This window comes from Sylvia atricapilla, chromosome Z, assembly GCF_009819655.1.
Source record: "Sylvia atricapilla isolate bSylAtr1 chromosome Z, bSylAtr1.pri, whole genome shotgun sequence".
Lineage (NCBI taxonomy): Eukaryota > Metazoa > Chordata > Aves > Passeriformes > Sylviidae > Sylvia > Sylvia atricapilla.
This window is the reverse complement of record NC_089174.1, coordinates 70,431,692-70,452,248: the sequence shown is the minus strand read 5'-3', so window position 1 is coordinate 70,452,248 and position 20,557 is coordinate 70,431,692. Positions and strand designations below refer to the sequence as shown.

General features: G+C 35.3%; 1 protein-coding gene across 8 annotated transcripts in view; it reads right to left on the bottom strand.

Annotated features, from left to right (window-relative positions):
• NIPBL (NIPBL cohesin loading factor) overlaps positions 1 to 20,557 on the bottom strand; it is a 138,379-nt gene that overhangs the window by 61,114 nt on the left and 56,708 nt on the right. For 5 of the 8 annotated variants that reach the window (XM_066339449.1, XM_066339455.1, XM_066339451.1 and 2 more), the window contains 2 exons: positions 19,611 to 19,704; positions 9,340 to 9,972 (listed from right to left, as the gene is read on the bottom strand). In XM_066339449.1, the coding sequence (XP_066195546.1) occupies positions 9,340 to 9,972; positions 19,611 to 19,704 (727 nt within the window). The remainder of the gene's footprint in view (positions 1 to 9,339; positions 9,973 to 19,610; positions 19,705 to 20,557) is intronic. The other 3 variants (XM_066339453.1, XM_066339457.1, XM_066339454.1) reach the window with 2 other exon arrangements.

Here is a 20,557-nt window from a genome sequence, read left to right as displayed (position 1 = left end):
AGTTTCATTCACTTCATTCCACAGACAGCAGTATTCTTTTTTTTAATATGGGGATCTAGGACTCCACTGAAATATAAGACTAATGTCTTTCTTTGAAATCTTACAGACCTAGATCTAAAGCCTGTTGCAGTTGCAAATATTTTGGCTCAAAATCTCTTTAGTCCAATAAAGTGTGATCAGGATGTTTTTGCTTCTGTCTTTATAACAGTTTTTAGAGTAAATGGAATATTAAGTTACAGAAGAGGTTTCAGTCTATATTAATGATTTGGTACAGAAGTTTGTTGTTTTCAGATTCTCTTCAAAACCATTATTCACTCTTCCACCTTCCTCTGAGGTTGTAGATATATTCAAAATATACCTACATTTTTTCCAATTCCTTTAACAAATTTACAGTAGTTCACGGAACAGTTATTCTATGTATGAATCCTTGGCAAATTTATAAGAATGTTCTCTTTACCCTGCAACATGCTCACTAAACGGCAGTACCTTGGAAGTTAAAGCAAGATGATAAACTACATTGTAATAAGAAATAGTAGAGCTGATCTATCAAATTAAATTATTCACTGTGGCACAAGAAACAAAACATTACTGGAACCACATGCTGTACATGGGAAAAAATTAGCTGGATTTCCAAGTGGTAATCTCCCACCAATCCTCTTATGAACAGTGTTTCTGGAGACAGGTTATAGCCTTCACCTTTAGAAACATCTGTGTATCAAAGTTACGAGTACTTTAAGATTTAGGAATTAACTAATCAGTTACTGTGGAACATTTGTGCAAAAACCCACATTGCACTGGAAAAACAACAGACATCTTGAGATACATTTCTGCTGAAACTACAATGCAATTGTGATTTCAAGAACATTCATCCTGAAAACAGACATGCTTGGAAGCTGAAGAAGTGTTAGAAGCAGCAGGTGGATGAGAAGAGCTGTATTATGAATGTATCTCTATTCTTTTACTCTCCCAGGCATCTTTCCAAAGCAACAGTCAAGATACCTTTAGTGCTGAAACCCTCTACGTCACTGCTTCCTTGCAAGCCTGATTATAGCCTTAAATCCCAGAATAAACTCTTCAAACAACTGATTATAATTGGATGATACCCAGTTGTAGAACTGCTTGGCCTAGCAAGTTGAAATGGGCCTTTCACAAGTATCTATGGAAAGATAACAAGTCTAAATAAAAATCGTAAGCATGGTTGCTAAGCTTCCTTTAGCAGAATGGTAACACTTCCCTCATTAATACTCTTTGGTATACTTACAAATAGATACAACAGATAAATATCTGCTTCCCCGTTTACACCTTGTAAGAGACCCAGTGGGAGACTTCATATTCAAAACTGTTAAATGTGCATGCTCTCCTCTTCAGAGACATAAAAAAGATTGGTCCTCTAATATTAAATTCTAAATGAACCATTTAAATGGCAATTGGAAGTATAAATTTTCTTTTTGTAAAGGATAACCTTTAAGAGTTTTATGTCTTTAAACCTCTAACTCTTCTAATCTCTCATATTAGAGATTACTGGGGTATGCTTCCACTCACTTGAAATAGTGCTTACTTAATTACATCACTAATTAAGGAATTTAACTCAAATATACTAGTCCTAAGAGGTTATTACATATCATCAAACCTTCTATCTTTTAACATCAGAGATAAGTCAGACAAAGGCCAATTATATGCTTATCTTATTTAAGTTGGCAATCAAGACTAGAATTTTTTGACAAATGGCACATACCTAAACGTTCAAATAACAAATACATGTCTATTGTAATTTCCTTTTCTAAATTATTTTTCACAGATGTCTTCAAAGTTATCTAAGTGCCCTGTCCTCCCAACCAACAGTGCTCTGTAGAAGCATTTGATCTACAGAATACATAAAAGAATTTAATCTGTACACAAGGAATCTTTAAAATTACTTCCATGGTACCAGTGGATGACCTATCAGGGGACTGAGGGCAAATAACAGCTCTTTTCTGCTATTTCATGTATGTACACCATTTACAACTCATAAGAGTTTGCTCCCATCTGACTTCCCCTCAAAGTCCTATGCTAACCAAAGAAAAGAACTGAACAACCAAAGAGAACCCTTCCCATCAGTAGAAGAGATTTCCACACTACCAGCTCCTCCCCTTGAAGGAGAGATCCAGCCAACACAGGGCAAAGATTTTACTTGCACTGCTTCCTCCCCTACAGAAGAAATCAAGAAAGTACAGTCATGAACCTCATATAGGAAGCTTTATAGAATGGTACACAATTCTAAAAATCTCTGAAGAGACTGGAAGACTTTCAGCTGCAAAGACATTGTCAGTTCAAAGAATGGGACTTACAAGACTCAGAACAGAAGCACCTGCTAATCTTTGGAAACCTGTTAAAAGACTTCATCAAACTTCTTGTCACTGTCCAAAAAGAAAACCCCATCAGAAAAATATCTAAACTTACTCAGTTCAAAACACAAAAAGGCTACAGCAACTCCTGACGTGCCTTAAGGTGTAGTAGACTTCATCAAAATGAAGATTCTGAAGTTTTGCTTCTTTTCTTAAATATAGTGATAACACAATCATATTGTCTTACGGATTTTTCTGCTTAAGGATGTCTGGTTACTTACTATTCTCTGTCAATTATAGCAATACAAAGGAAATACTACACCAGGAAATAATAAAAATTGAACCACAGAGAAGTATATTCAAATATCTACATTTGTTTAGAGTTTGAAAGCTCTAATTAAAGCTTCCTGAATTTAATATTGTTTTCACAAACCATATGACGAGATAGATTTTTTTTCTGCATAAATACCGGATTTTATCCATGTGATTTTGTGCAAAAATTAGTTTTGTAAACTTAAAGTATCTCAGCAAAACCTGAAATGCACTTAGTTTGAAATATGCAGTGCAGCATCTAATTCCACAAGAAAAATGCAACACACTAACATCAGATTTAATGAAAACTACTTAAGTATCACAGCTAACATATCCGAGTAGATTTTAATTCATTTGTATAGACAAAAATTCATTTGTATAGAAAACTTTAGAAATAAGCAGTGACTTTCCCTTCTCCCTTCCAACTATTGATTTTGTTCTGCCTTTCACTCAAAAATATCATCAATTAACTAGATCAGCAACATTTTTATTCCATGATAATGAAAAAAAATTTGTGTCTTCTTAGGTTCATGTCAGAATGAACTTTGTGACTCTGAACTACAGAAATGCTGGGAATTAAGCTCTTAATAGGGTTTATTAACTACTCGTGCCATTTCTTTATCAAGATTTAAAATCACAGAGAAACGACTGTCCCAGTATGTAAGTCACTACTGGGTCAAGGTATCATAAATCCTCTCATCCAACAGGTACAATCAAGGGTATACATTACATGCAACTTATATTGAATTTTCTAGTGTTAGTTTACAGCATAGACCAAAGCAAAGAAAGTTTCCTGCTAAACTGCTATAGTTTAGTTATTTTCTATACCTTCTTACAAGGGCAGTTTTCTGCACTTCTCTACGTAAAGCACAACCTTGGATAAATAGGGGAATTTTGATTTCATGTTACATATGAGCACAAATAAAAATGCTCTTAAATTAAATGATCCTGCTTTTTTAAAAAATACATTTTTAATTTGTTAATATTTTTCTTAATAAAATATTAATATCTTTATAAAAACTACAAAAGGAACTTCTCACAGATAGGTGTAAACATTGCAATATTTCATTCCAATTCCTCTAATAGAACAGGAAATTCTTCCCCTCACTTTTCTTAAAACATGTCTGAACACACACAAACATAAAATCTGTCTTTTATAGGACCCAGAGGCTGCAAAACTGTTTTTTCTTAGAAGAGCTACATAAGGTGCCAGTTTAATCCATTACATCACACTACAAAATGCAGACCTAATGAAAGCTTGTATATACAAAACACTTGACATCTAAGTCTCATATTCTACTACAGAGACACTTAGTTATTTATCTTTCACACTCTTATCTCTTCACCTACTGATATTAATGACTGTAATCTGCAAGATTACTATTCAAATAGTAATTTGTAGCTCCATTTTTATGGAAATAAGCCCCCTACAACATATTTTTGGAAATTAATGCTAATATACTGGTTGTAATTACACATTCCATCATTTCATAAACTGCCTAAATAAATTAGACAGAAACAAATTATTCATTCTTAATAGTACTCTTCTATTAGTCTCCTCTTTAGGGAATTTTATAGGGGAGATAGGTAATGGGGAGAAAGGGAGAGGAGCTGGGTAAAGGATAAGAGAAAAGTTACTTACCTATAATTGTAGTTTTGTGAGTTTTGCTCCGGCAGATTCACACTCTTGGGATGAGTGTCTCTGCTGCTAAGGGCTTGGAACGAACCAAAAAAAGAAGGGCCCACAGCAGGCATCCAAATGCCCCCTAACTGATCCAATTATTGGGAAAAAAGTTATTACAGCTTCACTTTTTCCTAATTCAAAGAATCCACAGTAAGATTCCAAAGAAGTGGGTAAAAAGGATCCTCAGGGGTAAAGTATATAGAGAAAAACACACATATACAAGTCAGTTTGTCTCATTAAAAAAATCCTTCTAATGGTTTAATTTTTTAAAAAATTAGCCTCCCAATGAAATGGTTAATGATTTCATTACTCTTCTCACAAATGCCAGAAATCAGTGCATTTTACAAGCAGAATTCCTCAATCTGTTAAGACAGCTGTATTATAGAGAAGTATCTTTGAAGAAGCCTAAAGCCTAGCCACACATTTCTGTGTATGGAAGAGCTCAGATTAAAAAGTAGCAAATCTGAATAAAATAAAAAAGCTAAATCAATTTGCAAAAGAGTATCTGAAAAAGATGGGTTTACTTCCTGGGATTTTATGTAATTTTCAATGTTATCTTCCCTTTCCCTGTCGTTAAAAGACTCTGAGCTCCTTTTAGCATTAATATGTTAAACATTATTGCTTCACATTATTTGAAGGTTTTAGAAAAGCATGAAAGATCTTGATGTATAAACTTTCTATCTGAAAATTAATTCTGTAGTAGATCTAATCTTGAAAAAGAAGAACTTAATGTAATGTTTTAGGAAAGGTTTAGTCTAAAAGTGATGGACTAACTTTGAACTACTCATCTACGTACACAGAAAGATAAGCCACTTGTACCTGAACAGTGGCAAAGCACAAGTTAATGCAAAGAGTTCAGACTGCCAAAATGAATTTTCTCCCTTAACATTCCCATCTCCCAAAAGGAAAAAAAGATGCCTGAGAACAACAGAAGTTCCTGGGACAATTTCTAAAACTTAATAGGATTTCCTGTAGTTTCTTGGAGTAGTCAACTTCAGAATGTGAACAACACACAAATTCACTTAAGGGAACAAAATTGGTTCAGAATATAGACCTCTACTTGTTTCAAAAGCCTTCAACAGTACCAAGTAGCACGGGAAGTGTGAGTACCAGCAATAGTTGGAAGAGAAGAAAGCATGAATTAAGTTTCACTACCTTTCTGAAGAAATTATATCATCAAAATATCACAATGTAACTAGAGTAGAGGATGGTTTACCTAGCAATCATTGTGGAAAATGTCAATCCACTTCTCTAATATCCCTTCTGAACCACTTTTTTTTTTCGAATTCAGATAATCTGAGTCTTGATAAATAGCTAGATCTATCTGTAATACTACACATTCTTTCAAAAGAGAAGATATGATCTACTATTGATCAACATCATGTATCTGACGAGGGTATGGAGGCCATTGTGAGGGGAGCAGTGGGAACTAAAGATCTGAGTTATGTCATGTTACATGGACAATTTAGCAGTACTGAAGCTATTAAATGTAAGAGATGTATTAGAATGTTAATTTGGTGCCAAATGCCTAGATCTTCAAAATCTCCTTTCACTAACAGATACAGAAAAATTACTTGTTAAATTAATCAATAGAGAGACTTTCTTGATGGATAAAATAAATAAAGAGGAGATGAACTCCTGCACTTTCACACAGACAAGGATGAAACCAACTTGTTAAACTTTGTACTTCTCTATCATGATAAATGAAGAGGATGCACTCTGCTTAATCCCAAGAGCCAGCAGCCCAAAAGGATAGAATTTTAAAAACATAACTGCAAAAATCACTCGGATATGAGGAAGGAAGTCTATAATATAAAATCACTCCTTGTGCATGTGTCACAAATTTGTCAGATTTTGCATTAGTGATTTTTGCACTAGAGATTTCTTTTTCGTAAAGCGAAAGCATGAAAATCAGATTTCTGAAAGATAAGCTACTTTTCAAACAAGAAGGCACGTTTGCAAAACTCTGTGTTAGTTCCTCTTCTGAAACATAGACGGCTTCACTCAATGAGAGACTTTGTTTGGTGGAAGCTAAACATTTTAACAGCCTTATTAGAAACAATGATTTATTACAGAAAGTACTAAATAAGTTACCCCAAGGCTCCAGTCCCCATTTCCCACCAGTACCAAACATAATAAAAGAATTTTAGCATTAAAAAAAACAAACCTCACACCTTAGCATTCCCTTAGCCAAGTTGTATAATTTTTAGCAAGAATGCCCCCACATCTCACCCCTCAAATCTCTGCTGCTTCTCTGAAATAAACTCCTCCACACTACCTTATTAGCCTCAGAAGAAGCATGTCCTATCCAACCAAACCCTTACTGTTAAAAAGAATGCATTTGAAAATATACGATGGAACTATGGAGATTTCATGTATAAAATAAAATACTGAAGAGAACGCTAATTTACTGTCAGTAGTAGTTTTGAGTAGTTTTGAGAACTTTTGAGTACCACTTTACTAAAATTTATTTATGGAAACTGGTGTGAGTACACACAAAACCACAGTACGGCTGTGATACGCATTCCCATGCCACTGTTACAAAAGCAGCAAAGATGCTTTCATGCAGGTTTTAGCATGTGCTAGCATTTTGAGTAAGTTCTCTAAAGTGATGCTTGCTACTGTAAAGCATCAGCTGGCACCATGCACTCCCACTTTAAATAAACTGAGCACTTGCTACACCCATGCTCTCTTCCTGACACAAGGTGATCTGAAGTTACAACATATGTACAAAAAGCCACAAATGCCAGCCTTTTGTATAAATACATTATGCAGTTTTGCAGAATGACACATTTAAAAGTTATTGAATATGTTTCTAACACACATATTCCTATGCGAACAATAGAGGATGCTTCCTCCTGCAGCCTCACAAAACCGAACAGCTCTAACTAGAACAATCCCAGAGTATATCAGCTTCTTGACATAGCATAAACTTGGAAGCAGTGGCAAAAGCATTACCAAAAAACCCCAAACTTATTTCTCCAAGGCAACATTTTCAGGAAATCTGTTCCATGAGTGCTAAAAATCTTTCTACTTTATACTAGGTAGTCATGGCTGAAACCTCAAGAGCCAGAGTGAAATGGTGAAATGGGGAAAAGCACCACTGTCTATCATAGGGGCAACTTAGCACAAGTGAATAAACAGTGATAACTTGACCCAGTGTAAGGCAGCAACTCTTGTATCTAATTTATAGCAATTGTAGGAACTCAGGAAGATCTGAGACCTACGAGAGGATGCAGGTAAGGGGCAACCATAAGGTTGGAATCTGTATTTGGGAAGATGGTTATTGACCAGTGGTGAACAGAAAAGGCCACAGTCCATAAAAATCACTCCTTTCCCCCCCAAAAAAAATCACTCCTTTCCCCAAAATCAAGGCTCTGATCATGGATATGTAACTGGTTAACAGACTTTACAACTAATGCTCAACATTTTCTGAAAGCCACAACAAAACAAAAAGTGTGTTTTGAGTCTTGATCAAACTATTTGAAACCCAAGAACTTCAAACCAGTCAACAACATAAAAAGAAAGAGAAATCAAAATAAAATGCTGTGCATTTTTTCAGCTACTTCTCAGGTAAAAAGTGGTAAAGATTCTATTTCAAGTGTGTGGACATAAATGTAGCTTTTGAAGTATTAGGCCACAAACCCAAGCTCTCCAACAATAAATTTAAAATTAATGGAAAAGATTTAAGCAAATAAACAAATTCCCCACCTTACTATACTAAAATTAAAGACAGTAGAAATCAGTAGAGGTCTCTTTTGAGGTAAGCACACCTTTTCTCCTTATATTCAGAAATAGTTTTTCCTAAAAAGGTTTGATTTAGTTACCAAGTAAGAAACATCTTAGAAGTTAAACCTTTTAGTACAACAAACACAGATACACACAAACATGCACAAACTCTCTCCTTCCCTCACCACTCAGACCTCTCCAAAAATAGTAAAAAACCACTTTGAATAGGGAGAAAATTTGCTCTCTCGCCACTGCTTAAGACCCAAACTGTGTAAATTTATTCCATGCAAGTATGTCACATGGACCATTTTTACCTATGAACTTCCAAAATCAGAATTTTCACCATTTTCCATTCTGCAAAACTTTTTTTGAGCGTATCTAATAAATTAGGATTATGCTACGAAAGATTTTTTTCTCAGATGTTAAATACAGTGCAGAGGAAGGTTCTGAAAAATACGTATGGTAAATTATTACTATCTAATTCATAAAATACCTCTGAAACCGAAGACCTTCAAACCAGTTAACAGAACAAGAAAGACAAATAAAAAAAAAATATGATAGATTCAATTAAATCCATTTAGACAGGAAGTGCACCTACCAATGTAAAGATAAAACATTTCAGAGACCCACCTGGTTCTCTGCTATAGACCATACAGATACATGGTAGTTCGCTAAAGTTTCTAATGCCTACATAATAATTAATATCCAGTTGAACAAACATTAGAGAAAACATAATTGTATATATTATGCAATCATTACACTACCTTCAAAAGAACAGAACAGATATGATTTTAGTCTACCATCTCGTTCACATGAAATCCAAATAGGGATATGAATAGAAATGGGATAAAACAGTTTTCCTGCATTTTCTTAAATTAGGCAACATGGGTTGCTAGTAGCATAACTATCAAAACTTTCTACAAATACTGATTTATGGTACTGCTGGGATTTTAGAAACTATAAACAACATCAACTGTATTTCCTTCAGTTTCATGGTTCAAAGTAAGAGTATTTAAAAAGAATTTTGAAACATAAGAATTTCACTTTTCATCCATTAAGACCCCAAATAAAGAATATCAGATATTCAAAATATGCATATATGAAAGATTACAGTTCGTTGTTGGAAAGGAATGGAGATGAATGTCGCAGAAGAACCTACACTGAGTAAACAGAATTGAACTATGTGACAATGACAAGTAGTTCTTTATATATATATATACGGGGTTTTATATGCATATATATATATTTATATAATATAGAGTGTATATATACACACACACATCCTTTTACCTTTATCTTGCACTTCTTTTGAAAATCGCTCCCTTTCAATAGCTGATTCACGTTCTATCCGCTCAATTTCAGCCAATGCATCCAATTCTACTTCATCATATGACGTTATAGCTCCTTGTTGCGAAACCTGTTGCTGTGTCTGTACCACAGGAGTTTGAGGTTGTTTTGCAGCAACGGAAGTGTTCTGTTGTAAAACAGGCACTTGTTGTGCCTGAAGGAAAGCTGTCTGTTCATGCTGCGGCAAACACTGAGCAGCGTTTAGTGGGCGGTTAACATCCTGTGGAGTAACGGGTGTTTTAGAAGTCTGTCCTGGGTACTGCACATTAAAAGGAATATCACCCTCTGACACACTGCTGTTTTCCAAACCAGAAAGCATATCATCCTGCTGGTCCATATCCGAAGATCTTACACGAGACAGTCTTAATGTAAGCTTAGTGGAGTCCTTGGAAGGAGAGCTAATGATATCATACATTGCAGCTTTTTCAGTCTGGTCTTTTTCATCCTTGCCTAACTTCATTTTCTTTTGTTTCTTTTGCTTTCTTTCTGGAGAATCTAACAATATGTCTGGGGGAACATCTCTAGGTGATGAATAAGGTGGAGGCTGAGATTGTTGGATTAAAGGTTGTCTTGATCCTAGAATAATAATTCAGAAAAACTGAACAGTTATGTTGTTTCATGTTTATATAAAAACACACTAAATATAACCTGCATACTTTTAATGTGTATCTCTACATATAACTGCGTTCACAAAAGGTCTAAATAAGATTGGTAGGAAGCATATCATTGCTAGATCAAGATGCAATCTGGATAGTTGCAGTGTATTTCCTAGGAATTTTAGTGGCCCACTGCAAGTAGAGAAGGGATCATTTCAGAGAAGACGGAACAAAAAAACCCCACCACCAAAAAAAGAATAAATAAAAATAGTACCTAATGTTCAGAATATAAACTATTAGAAAATGATCAACAAAGCAAGTTGACGACAGAAAAAAGGAAAGATCAAAAAGATTCCTATTAAGGTTCAGTGATGAAGACTTAATGATCAATGTATAAGCACTAGCCATTTCAACCACACATTCTTAGTAAAAAATAAACAAAACCAAACCAAAACATATACAACCTCCTTAACTTGGATTCTGACAGCTCATCTTTTTTCTTTTTTCGAATTTTATTTTATGCAAATTCATTCCAACCTCCCTCACTCATTACTATCTAGAGAACACTATCTAAAGGCATCTTTCTACCATTCCCTGCCTCATCCCCCCTTCTTTTTTGTTTAATGTATGAATTTTTGCTATGTGCACTCTTTCCAGGATTTGAGGGTATATAGAGAAATTTCAAAAAGAGGACACTTCTAATTAAATAATTTCTCCAATTAATTACATTTGAAGTTATAATTCCTCCAATCGGCTTCCTGTGACTGTCAGCCTAGGAAAAAGACTGTAAAAACAGAGAAGCTTTCCAACCTGTCCCAACTGTGATATTGAGCTATAGTTTTTGCTTTGAAGGGAATACTGTGCAAGGTGGGAAACACACACAGTCTCCTCTTCTTAAAGCAACCATTCAGATTCCATTCATCCACTGCGGAATACTGATGCTCAGAAAGCAGTGACTGAGATTATTAGTCATTCTGGTCAGGTCATCATAGGTCAGTGCTTCTAACAAGCAAAAATCAACTGGAATACAAGTCCCATGTGCTTCATTCAAGAAACACCACTAAAAAAGAAAGCAACTTTATTCTGCAGTTTAAATTTCTATCAGATATTTTTGGAAGTGTTAAGAATCATTAAACAATACACCAAACTGCAGATTAAAAAACACAATGGCTATCTCTTTCGAAGGTTCAATTTACATGAAAAGTGTGCTTTCACTGATGAGCCCTTCACATAGACTGCTATGCTTTTGTCTCCCTAGACCATTCTGTAAGAAGTCCCACAACTTCTGTGTGTAGCGAGCAGGGTATGACATGGGTTTACATCTTAACCCTTCTTGGCCCTCAGCAACAAATCCATATTCTGGCAAATAACATCCACAAAGTTGGGAAGCCCTGTTTTGACTCATCCCAATTTTCAAAACTATTCTACTACTCTGCTTCCCTTCCTCAAATCAGATGCCACACTCATCAACCAGTTGCAAAATTCTCACTACACCCTAAGAAGATTTCTCCCTTGCTTTTCACCATATTCCTATTCTTGTTAAGCTCCTCTCCACAATTAACATTTCTTTGGGTAATTTACAAGATTTAATGTAATGTGTAGCAGGAATCCTTAGCTACCAATTTCTTTTTTAGTAATGACTAACATTCAGGAAGTACAAACTGCATTATATTTCTACAAATACTGGAGGCAACTCAGAACTTTTCAAAGAGATATTCTGGACATCTTAATCTTGAATTATTTCTTATATGAATACTTCTAAAGCTGCAACAACAATGGAACACTTACAATTTTTCAGAGTTACACTTCTAAACAGGGGGTACAGATTTTATTCTTCCATGTCCTAACCTTCTAAATAAATATTACAAGATCTGATTTGGTATTAATTTGGCATTTTTCATGTTGAAAATCAAGACTGAAGCAACAGACAAAGTGGTTCTTTTTATCTTTGAATAGACTTGAGGAGGCCAGAAGGATTTCACTGCATTCCATTGAACAGCCTTGGAATCCAGTAAATGAAGAAACAAAAGTAAAGTTTCACCTCTCCTAGGCAGCACTACGAATAAGTATTTGAAAATATCTTTCTCCTAAAGGAAATTCTTGAAATGCTTTGATAGTAAGGCCTACAAGCCGCACTTTAAAAGAACATGTTCCAGCAATAATTTCACATATTTCTGAGATGATGGTTTAATGATGGTTAAGCCTCTGACAATAAGGAGGCTCAAAAGCTACAATGCCTATGTATGGAGGTGTAAAGAAACTGAATATATGAAGCATTTATGAAGGGTTTCACCTTATCACAAACCTTAGCAGTTTTGAACAGATATTGCACAATGAATACACAGCACATTCTGCTCAATATTGAGACTTCAGACAGAAGGCAGCAGTGTGCCCAGGTGGTCAAGAAGACCAAAGGTACTTGGCCTGTGTCAGCAATAGTGCAGCCAGCAGGACCAGGGCAGTGATCGTCCTCCTGTACTGAGACTGGTGAAGACACATCTTGAATGTTTTGCTCAGTCCTGGGCCCCTGACTACAGCACACTTAGGTGCTGGAGCATGACCGGAGAAGAGCAACAGATCTGGAGCACAAGTCCAGTGAGGAGTGGCTGGGGGAGCTGGGGGTGTTTATCCTGGAAAAGAGGAGGCTCAGGAGGCACCTTATCACTCTCTACAACCACCTGAAAGGAGGTTGTGGCCAGGTGGGATCAGTCTATTCTCTCAGACAAGTGGAGGAAACGGCCTCAAACTGCACAAGAGGAGGTTCAGGCTGGACCTCACGAAGAAATTTCTTCACTGAAAGCATTGGAATGAGCAGCTCAGGGAGGTGGTGGAGTCACTGCTCCTGAAGATGTTCAAGAAAGGACTGGACATGACATTTGGTGCTAGAGTTTAGTTGACATAATGGTTTTTCTTTAAAGGTTGGAACAGATGACCTTAGACATCTATTCCAACTGCAATAATTCTGTGAAAACTAGACCCATTTTACAGAGGGTTTTGTCTATTAGTGGTCAGAGTCAGTCTGGAGTATTTCCTATGGGAGAAGCCTTGGGCTTTGTTTGAAAATAAGTATCTTTACCAAGACTAGATAATGGGGAAAAAAAAGAAAAACAACTCAAACTTAAAGAATATATAGACAGCTGTAATGAGTTTGCTGAGCCAGCTGAGATTCCAAGATTGAGAAGGTTTGTTTTGCAAAATGCTGTCAATATGATAAATAATTTACAAATCTTCAGAAACTATCTTTAGGAAAGTAACAAATTTCTTATTGTGGAGTAGAGAAATATGTAGGCAACTTTTGAGTCTAAATCTAAGACCGGGCAGTAATTCAGGAGAAAAATAAATCTGACTTCCTGTAGTTGATTTTCCAGAGATAGTATCATTAGAAGAACTTTGTGTGTGCTCTTTTTATATATACTCTTTATATAGTACGTACTTTATATAGTACGTACAGCTTCTGAGATAAAAGAAGGTTCTCCCTTGATTCAGGAAGGCCACTGTATTGTTACTAAACAGCAAATACTGATAGTCAACCAGATAACACCAAACATAGCTGAGAAGCAGGTACCATCATAGGAAATGAGGTCTCTACAGAGAACAAACACAACCATCAACAATACCTCTCTAGTCTTCCAGCAACAGTTGCTTTGACCACCCATGATAATCCTAGGACTGGTTATCTACATTTCTTAGTTCTTCCATTGGTTCCCAGTGGTAGATGGCACTTAAGTTTTATCAAATGCTGTAGCAATTTACTAACACCCTTTTTCCTGTGATTCTCGACCAGTATCTTATCAAATCCTACATAGTGCAATCAACTATAAAAATAATTTAATTGCAGTGACAGAGACTTCGGGTTCTTTAAAATGTAAAGTTTTGAATCCACTTCTGGTTTGTTTACCCTGGCTCTACTTCTTCACTGCGAATCACTAGCTTGGATAGCGGACAAAGAAGCTTCTGTCCAGGAGACTGCACACATCACTAACATCTCCATCTTATGGTTTTGTCTGTACTTGCTAATCACACCACATTATTCACACCTTATTTAAGTATTTATGATATTTCCTCTGATCATCTCTAAGTCTCTTCACATCACTTGCCTTTCAAAGATGATGCAGTAAAGTCACACCACTGATCACACTCTGTTGTGATCCACAGGGTTAAAAAGACTTTACTAAGGTTATCAGGAAGTTAGGACTTACATATTTTTTTATTTTTCAGTATTAAAAAATTATCTTTCCACTTTTATAATAGCAACTTCCAAAGGGTCACACAAAACAGTATCCTCATATTTCTTTAATTCTCTTGCAGGCAAACGTTCTCAGATGTTGATAAATGCCTTTCACCCATCCTATCCCTGTTTTGCCAGAAGTATTATTCCCTATGCATGAAAGCTGGAAAAACTGTTAGAAAACAAATGAAGAATAATGTTTAATACATGGTTCATAGCACATTGGAGAGAAACGTCAAGAATGTTCAAGAGCTACACTTTTTAAAATCCATAGGAAAGTGATCTTCCACTCCTGGAACGTGATTTAAATATGTATACATAAATTGGTGCAAAAACCTGGACACAACATTCCAGACATTTTACTGGAAAAGCCTTTGGAAAGGGAGGCTTTAAGAAATGTATATGTCCTACATGTGAATTTTTAAGATTTCACATATGAGTAATTACACTGTAAACAAGTTTCCAAGGGCAGAAGTAGGAGAAGAGAACCAGAGCATTCATATTGCATTCACAGTGACATTTGTCTGTTGGAAAAGCTGGGAGCCTTGTGATTAAAGAACCTGAGGAACACACTATTGCCAGCAGATTTTAAGAGACTACAGTTAAAATGTGTAAATGGAGTGTGTCTTTTTTTTCCCCTTAACATGATCTTATTTATCACCTTCACATAAAAGGAAAGTTTTCATGAAAATGGGATCAGACAAATTCACCCTGGAACTCTGGCTAAAACAGACTCAAAATTGCTAATCACTTTGAGAATGTGTGCCTTCAGTAGACCAAAAAAGGGATAAACAGCCCCTTCAAAAGCATGGTAAAGGCCTACCCAGAGTATAACAGATAGTCTGTATGATTTAAGTACACTAGAATAATTTTTCTGTAAGAACTGAGATAACAAAGAAATGGTAAATGGTATTCGAAAAGAAATTTGTTAAGAATAAGTATCATCAAATCTTGAAGAGAGTTGAGTGCCACACCTGGACTCCAGCATGGCTTTCTGTATAGCTTCTCATAATAATTTCACTAAAAAGCTGATGAGTGTTAATCTAGTGTAATCTAGACAAAAATACATTGACCATTGTAAACTCTACTGAGAAGCTATGCTCACACAAACTCAGTTTTTCTTAATAAAAATGAAGTGAGCATATGTGAAGAAGTGCAACTTTCCAGAGCACTGCCATAAAATATTTGTCAGTAATATCTTCTCATGTAACAGAATTAGAGACTATTTTATTAATCTAAATATCATTACTGCTTTTGGTTTTAAGTCTTTGAGAGGCCAATCCCTGCTTTAAAAACAGAATAAAAAAAAATCTTTTGACTAATTTGAGTAACTTCCTGAAACAAAACAAATTCAGTGGCAAGAAGCACAAACATCTTATCAATCAATTAATCTGAATTGAAAACCATTCCTCCATAAGAGGATGATAGACAAGCTCTACAGAAAGGCAGCAGAATTTTTAAAACAAATTGCAATATAAATCTAAGTCATCAGGAAAGAGCAGCTATACTCACATATACAACAGTATCACACAAAGTAGCCTCCAGAACTTTTCTGACTACTCATCCTAAATCTTCAAATAGAGATGTTTCTATGTCTAGGACAGTAGAACATCAAGACATACGTAGACCAATTAGAAGTCAGGTAAAAAAATCAAAGTTAGGTAAAAACATTCAATAGGAAGCTCAGAAATGATGACTTACATAAAGGTAATAGAAACTGTGCTGTTCAATTTGTAGATTAGATTGGAGGAAGACATGATAATCTTCTTTGATATGTAAATGTTTGATACTAAAAAAAAGGATGTGATCTGTTTTTCTTTGCCCATTGGAGAGAAGTCAAGAAGCATCATCACTAACTCCAACAAAACTGATTCAGGTTAAGCGTTAGGAGCTTTCTAGCACTAAAAATTTAAATAACTTCTATGGCAAAGCCAAGGAAACTCTAAGTAAGACTTATAAATTCCAAAATATATGGAAATTACTGAGAGGATACTGCTACAGCTCAGCCAGCTTGAGTGTAAAAAGATGGCAAGTCCTCAAGTCCTTTCCTGCAGTTTTTTCTAAAATCCTAGAATCTTCCTCTGGAAAGCTTACCAAATTTCACATTAGATACAGAGAAAACGTTACTTATTCAGATCAATAGACAACAATGACACCTATTTTTAAAGAGCATAACTTAACTTAAAATTCAAACTTAAAGGGATAGCATAAGAGACAGATAAAGAACATACATTTGAGAAGTTTTTAGGGACAGACTGTATTCACTTTCCATGTCCTCTTCCCATAGTTTCCAGGGAAAAGTAGCACCACTCTACCCAGAGTTTGAAATGCCTCATGAAAAATCCAGCTTTGGCTGTTCTACCTGAGAATGTACGTATTCAGAGACTTCTTGCATAAAAAAATTAAGACTTGAAGGAAGAAACAAGAATGAAGGTTTATTTTAGTGCTATTAGAAAAAAATCCTTAAATAAATTTTTTTCTGCCTTTTCTTTTGAAGGAGAGAAGGGAAGATTGTATTTTTTCTTCACAAGCACTGAAGAGAGAGCACTGAAGTCTACACTATTGGTTTGAGAAGATTCCTAATTCTTCTTGATATCTAGTCTATATTCAGAGACCAAGTGTAGTGCAATCTCCCTGGAGGAGTTCTGTGAAGCCCTAAGAAGATAGATGTGAACTTTCCAAATTATTCAGGAAATAATCAAATATTCATTCACCGTTTCTGAAGGAACACAACCTGTTTGTGAAAAGAGTACAAAATTACATAATTTCATAAGAGCTGTTGCTAGTCCTTACAGATGTTTTCTTAAGTATTTAGGAAACTGTATGGCAACAGGACTGTAAATGATATGAACACACCTCTTTGTAAAGCAATGGTCTAAAAACACTGTGGAAGGCTTTCCTTTATCCAACTCTTTAGAAGCTTCCTCAAGAACAAATTAAGAACTAAAATAAAATGTGAGGTTCCATAGCAGTAGGAAATGTAGGACAAATTAAAAAAGTAGAACAAATTGATAAAATATTCTTATGATTTATCAATCTTCAAAAATGAAGATATTTTATGAGGTAAACAAGAAGAAAACACTCCATGATATTCCATAATCTATTCACAGAATGAATTTTTAAAAAGTGGATGTGGCAACAGATGACAGCATGATAACAGTCATTACAATGTTTGCATAGCTAAAACCAAAAAATTTTTGGGATTTAACTTCAGCTGCTCTTGTACTTTTAGTGAAGTAGAAGTGAAGCAAAGAAAGTGAAATTTTACTCCACTGATTAGACAAACAACCACCCAAAACACAAACAGAAGTCCTGACATCTCTCGAATATTTGCCTGTGTTGCAAACAAAACATCTCCCTCATTCAGATTCTGTCAAACAGACAGCTACATTCAATGTGATGGTAATTCAAGACTGGTGAGTCAGGATCTCCATTTCTCCAGGAGTCCTGTAACCTTGAGTAAATACCTCAAATTTCTACGTTATATAAGAAAGCTCAGACATTATAACAATTTTCCTGAGATCTCTCTCTGATTATGACTAGTTACACCTTTTCCATTTTTCTTGTCCTTCCAGACAAATGGTAGTATTGTTCATTTTTTTTATCAAGGTTTGTGACCTGCCAACCAAACTTTCAGGGACTAATAAGAGAGCAGCAAAAAGCTCAGCATAAATACTTGCTGTATATATCCCAACTTCCACTACAAATCCTAGGCCAAAAATTCCTCTATGGATCACATGTTCTTAATAACACTGAAACTATTTACACCTCTTCCATTCATCTCTAAAATACTAGATGTCCCATCAAGAAATGGTTCCCTCAGTCAGGGTTCATTAATGTCTTAAAGACGGCAAAATGGTGACACCACTAGCAGCATTATTTCAGTTGTGCAATTTATCAAAGAGAAAAGTAAAGTTAACATAGAGATAAATCTGAAAACTCTTCTTGCGCTTTAATGCTAATGCTGAATCATTACAATCTGAACTATACAATCAGTTTATTTACAGAAATAATCTGAAAAGGTATCCCTTCAAATCTGGGTTCTGAGAGAGCCAATTGAAACAGTAGCAACTTTAGCAAAAAAATATCAAATATTATCTGACTGAGTGGTAATTACTTATATGAATGGGTTAACTTAGATCCACAACCTTGCTAAACCTATAAACTCAACTAAGTGTGAAAAAAAAAACACCTTTACACAAGTCTTACAGGAAGTCCTTTAGAACAAGACTGGAAATACTGAAGCTCCTGGCATCCTATACACATACTTCTGACCTGCCACTTGAACCATAGGATAATTCAGTTAGGAAGGGACCTCAGGAGATGCTTAGTTCACCCTCATGCTCACAGCAGGGTAAGGTAGGAACACATTATGTCAGGTTTTAACCAACGCTGATCCTGAAAACCCCCAAGGACAGACAACTCACAGATTCTATGGGGATCCTTTTCCACTCCTTGACTGTCCCGATAGTGAAAAAGTTTTTCCTCTGATCTAGTTAAAACTTCCTATTTAAATTTAAGTCCATTGTATTTCATTCTTCTCCCATAATGATGAAAAGTTTGACTCAGATCTTTCTGATAATATCCGCATAGGCATGGAAAAACTGCCCTGAGATCCACCCCTGACAAACATGTCCCTTATCCAGGCTGCATAAAACCTTCACTTTTTCTGTAATCTCCACCATCTTCTGTTCTCTTCTCTGCCTAAACGGATCACCCAGTAAGACTAATATTTTGTTTCATGTCTATAGAGAAGAAACCACTGTTTCATTTTTCAATTATTGCCCTTTAAATGTATAATCACTGAAAAAGAAAATTAACAAGAATATGTCCCAACCCCCACCTTACCAAGTGGATTTTAGTATAAAGAATTATTTTGAGCAGATTTTTTTCTGTTTCCTCTCCACTGACAGTTCATCCTATATCTCTCCACAGCTAAGGTTTTCAGGCTTCATTTATGCTATGTGTATTGAGGTAATTTATTGTCACATTTTTAAAATTTCATTATTGTAATTAAAAAAAGTGTTACATATTAAAACACTTTTGAGCTGGTTAAGGGTTTAATACTCGTAATGCTGCCTTTAAAACTTTTCTTATGTAGAGCAACTGATTACTTATAAAGAATTTAATTCTCAGATCAGAAAGGATTTTAAATCCTTCTGTCCTCCATAAATTTCAGCTTTATTTCAAAGGATGATTAGTTAATATTCAGAGCATCAGAAATTTCTTCTGGATCAGGGCTCAAAATAATTTTGGATCTAGAACATAATGATGTAGTCTCTAGTACTATTTAAATACAGAAGTCAGGAGGAAAACTAAGTACCTCTTTAAATTCTCTATTCTTCAAAACTGGGAAAAATAAATTGACATATATATGACTGCCAGACTACCTTTAAGGGCTCCATCACTTCCAGCTGGAGAGCAGACTGACTGTGGTGACCTCAAGGAAAAAGATGCAGCATTCCTTATTGAAGGATCGCCATCCTAAAGTAAGAATGAGAAAAAAATTAACATATGAATATAAACATCAGTTAAAATAAAACCCGACATTAGTACATAAATTGATAAAATGGATTGGACAAAAGAAACATACAAGAAATACTAGAAAAAGAGGCATATTAAAATCTTTGTAATTTAGACTGCTATTAGTCTGTAATAGGAGCAATGCTCCAATCACACCTAAGAAGAATCCACAGCCAGAACAGGCATACAAAAATAAATCTTTGTGTACATTTTCTACTTAGACAAGCACTTTTGGATTGAAGTTTACACTAAGATTCCATTTAGAACTTTTTGTTGCAAGTGCTCATAGTAAAGAGTTGAAGAAACACCATTTGGAAGAAATAGAGCATAAAATGTATATTTTTTTACAACTCACGTCTTTTACATAACCTACCCTTAAAAGATAATGTAGAATGTCATCTTGCTCTTACAGTTTAACAAAGTATCACTTTGTATGTACCCCCTTAGCATACAGAAGCCAGGACTGAACAGAATCCCTAGCAGTCCCATGACAGCAGCTGGGCTGGTCTCATGCAAAACACAGCTAGAGTGATTTTAGCTTGTAAGAGTTAAATGGGAAGCAACAGCAATATGAAGCTCTTCCCCAATTAATAATTTCTGACAAATATTTTCATAATACATAATACTAATTGCAATGTAATTATGTCCGTGCTCTATTTTTAGCAATGTAAATGTGTGTTTTTTACTCCCACACTATCCTCATATAAAATATCAAATGCACTATTTCAATGTCCAGTCTGAGTTTTACATGGGTTTTTCCAATGCTTTTGTGAAGCCCTCTGCTGGTCATGACTACTCATTCACACAATACCCA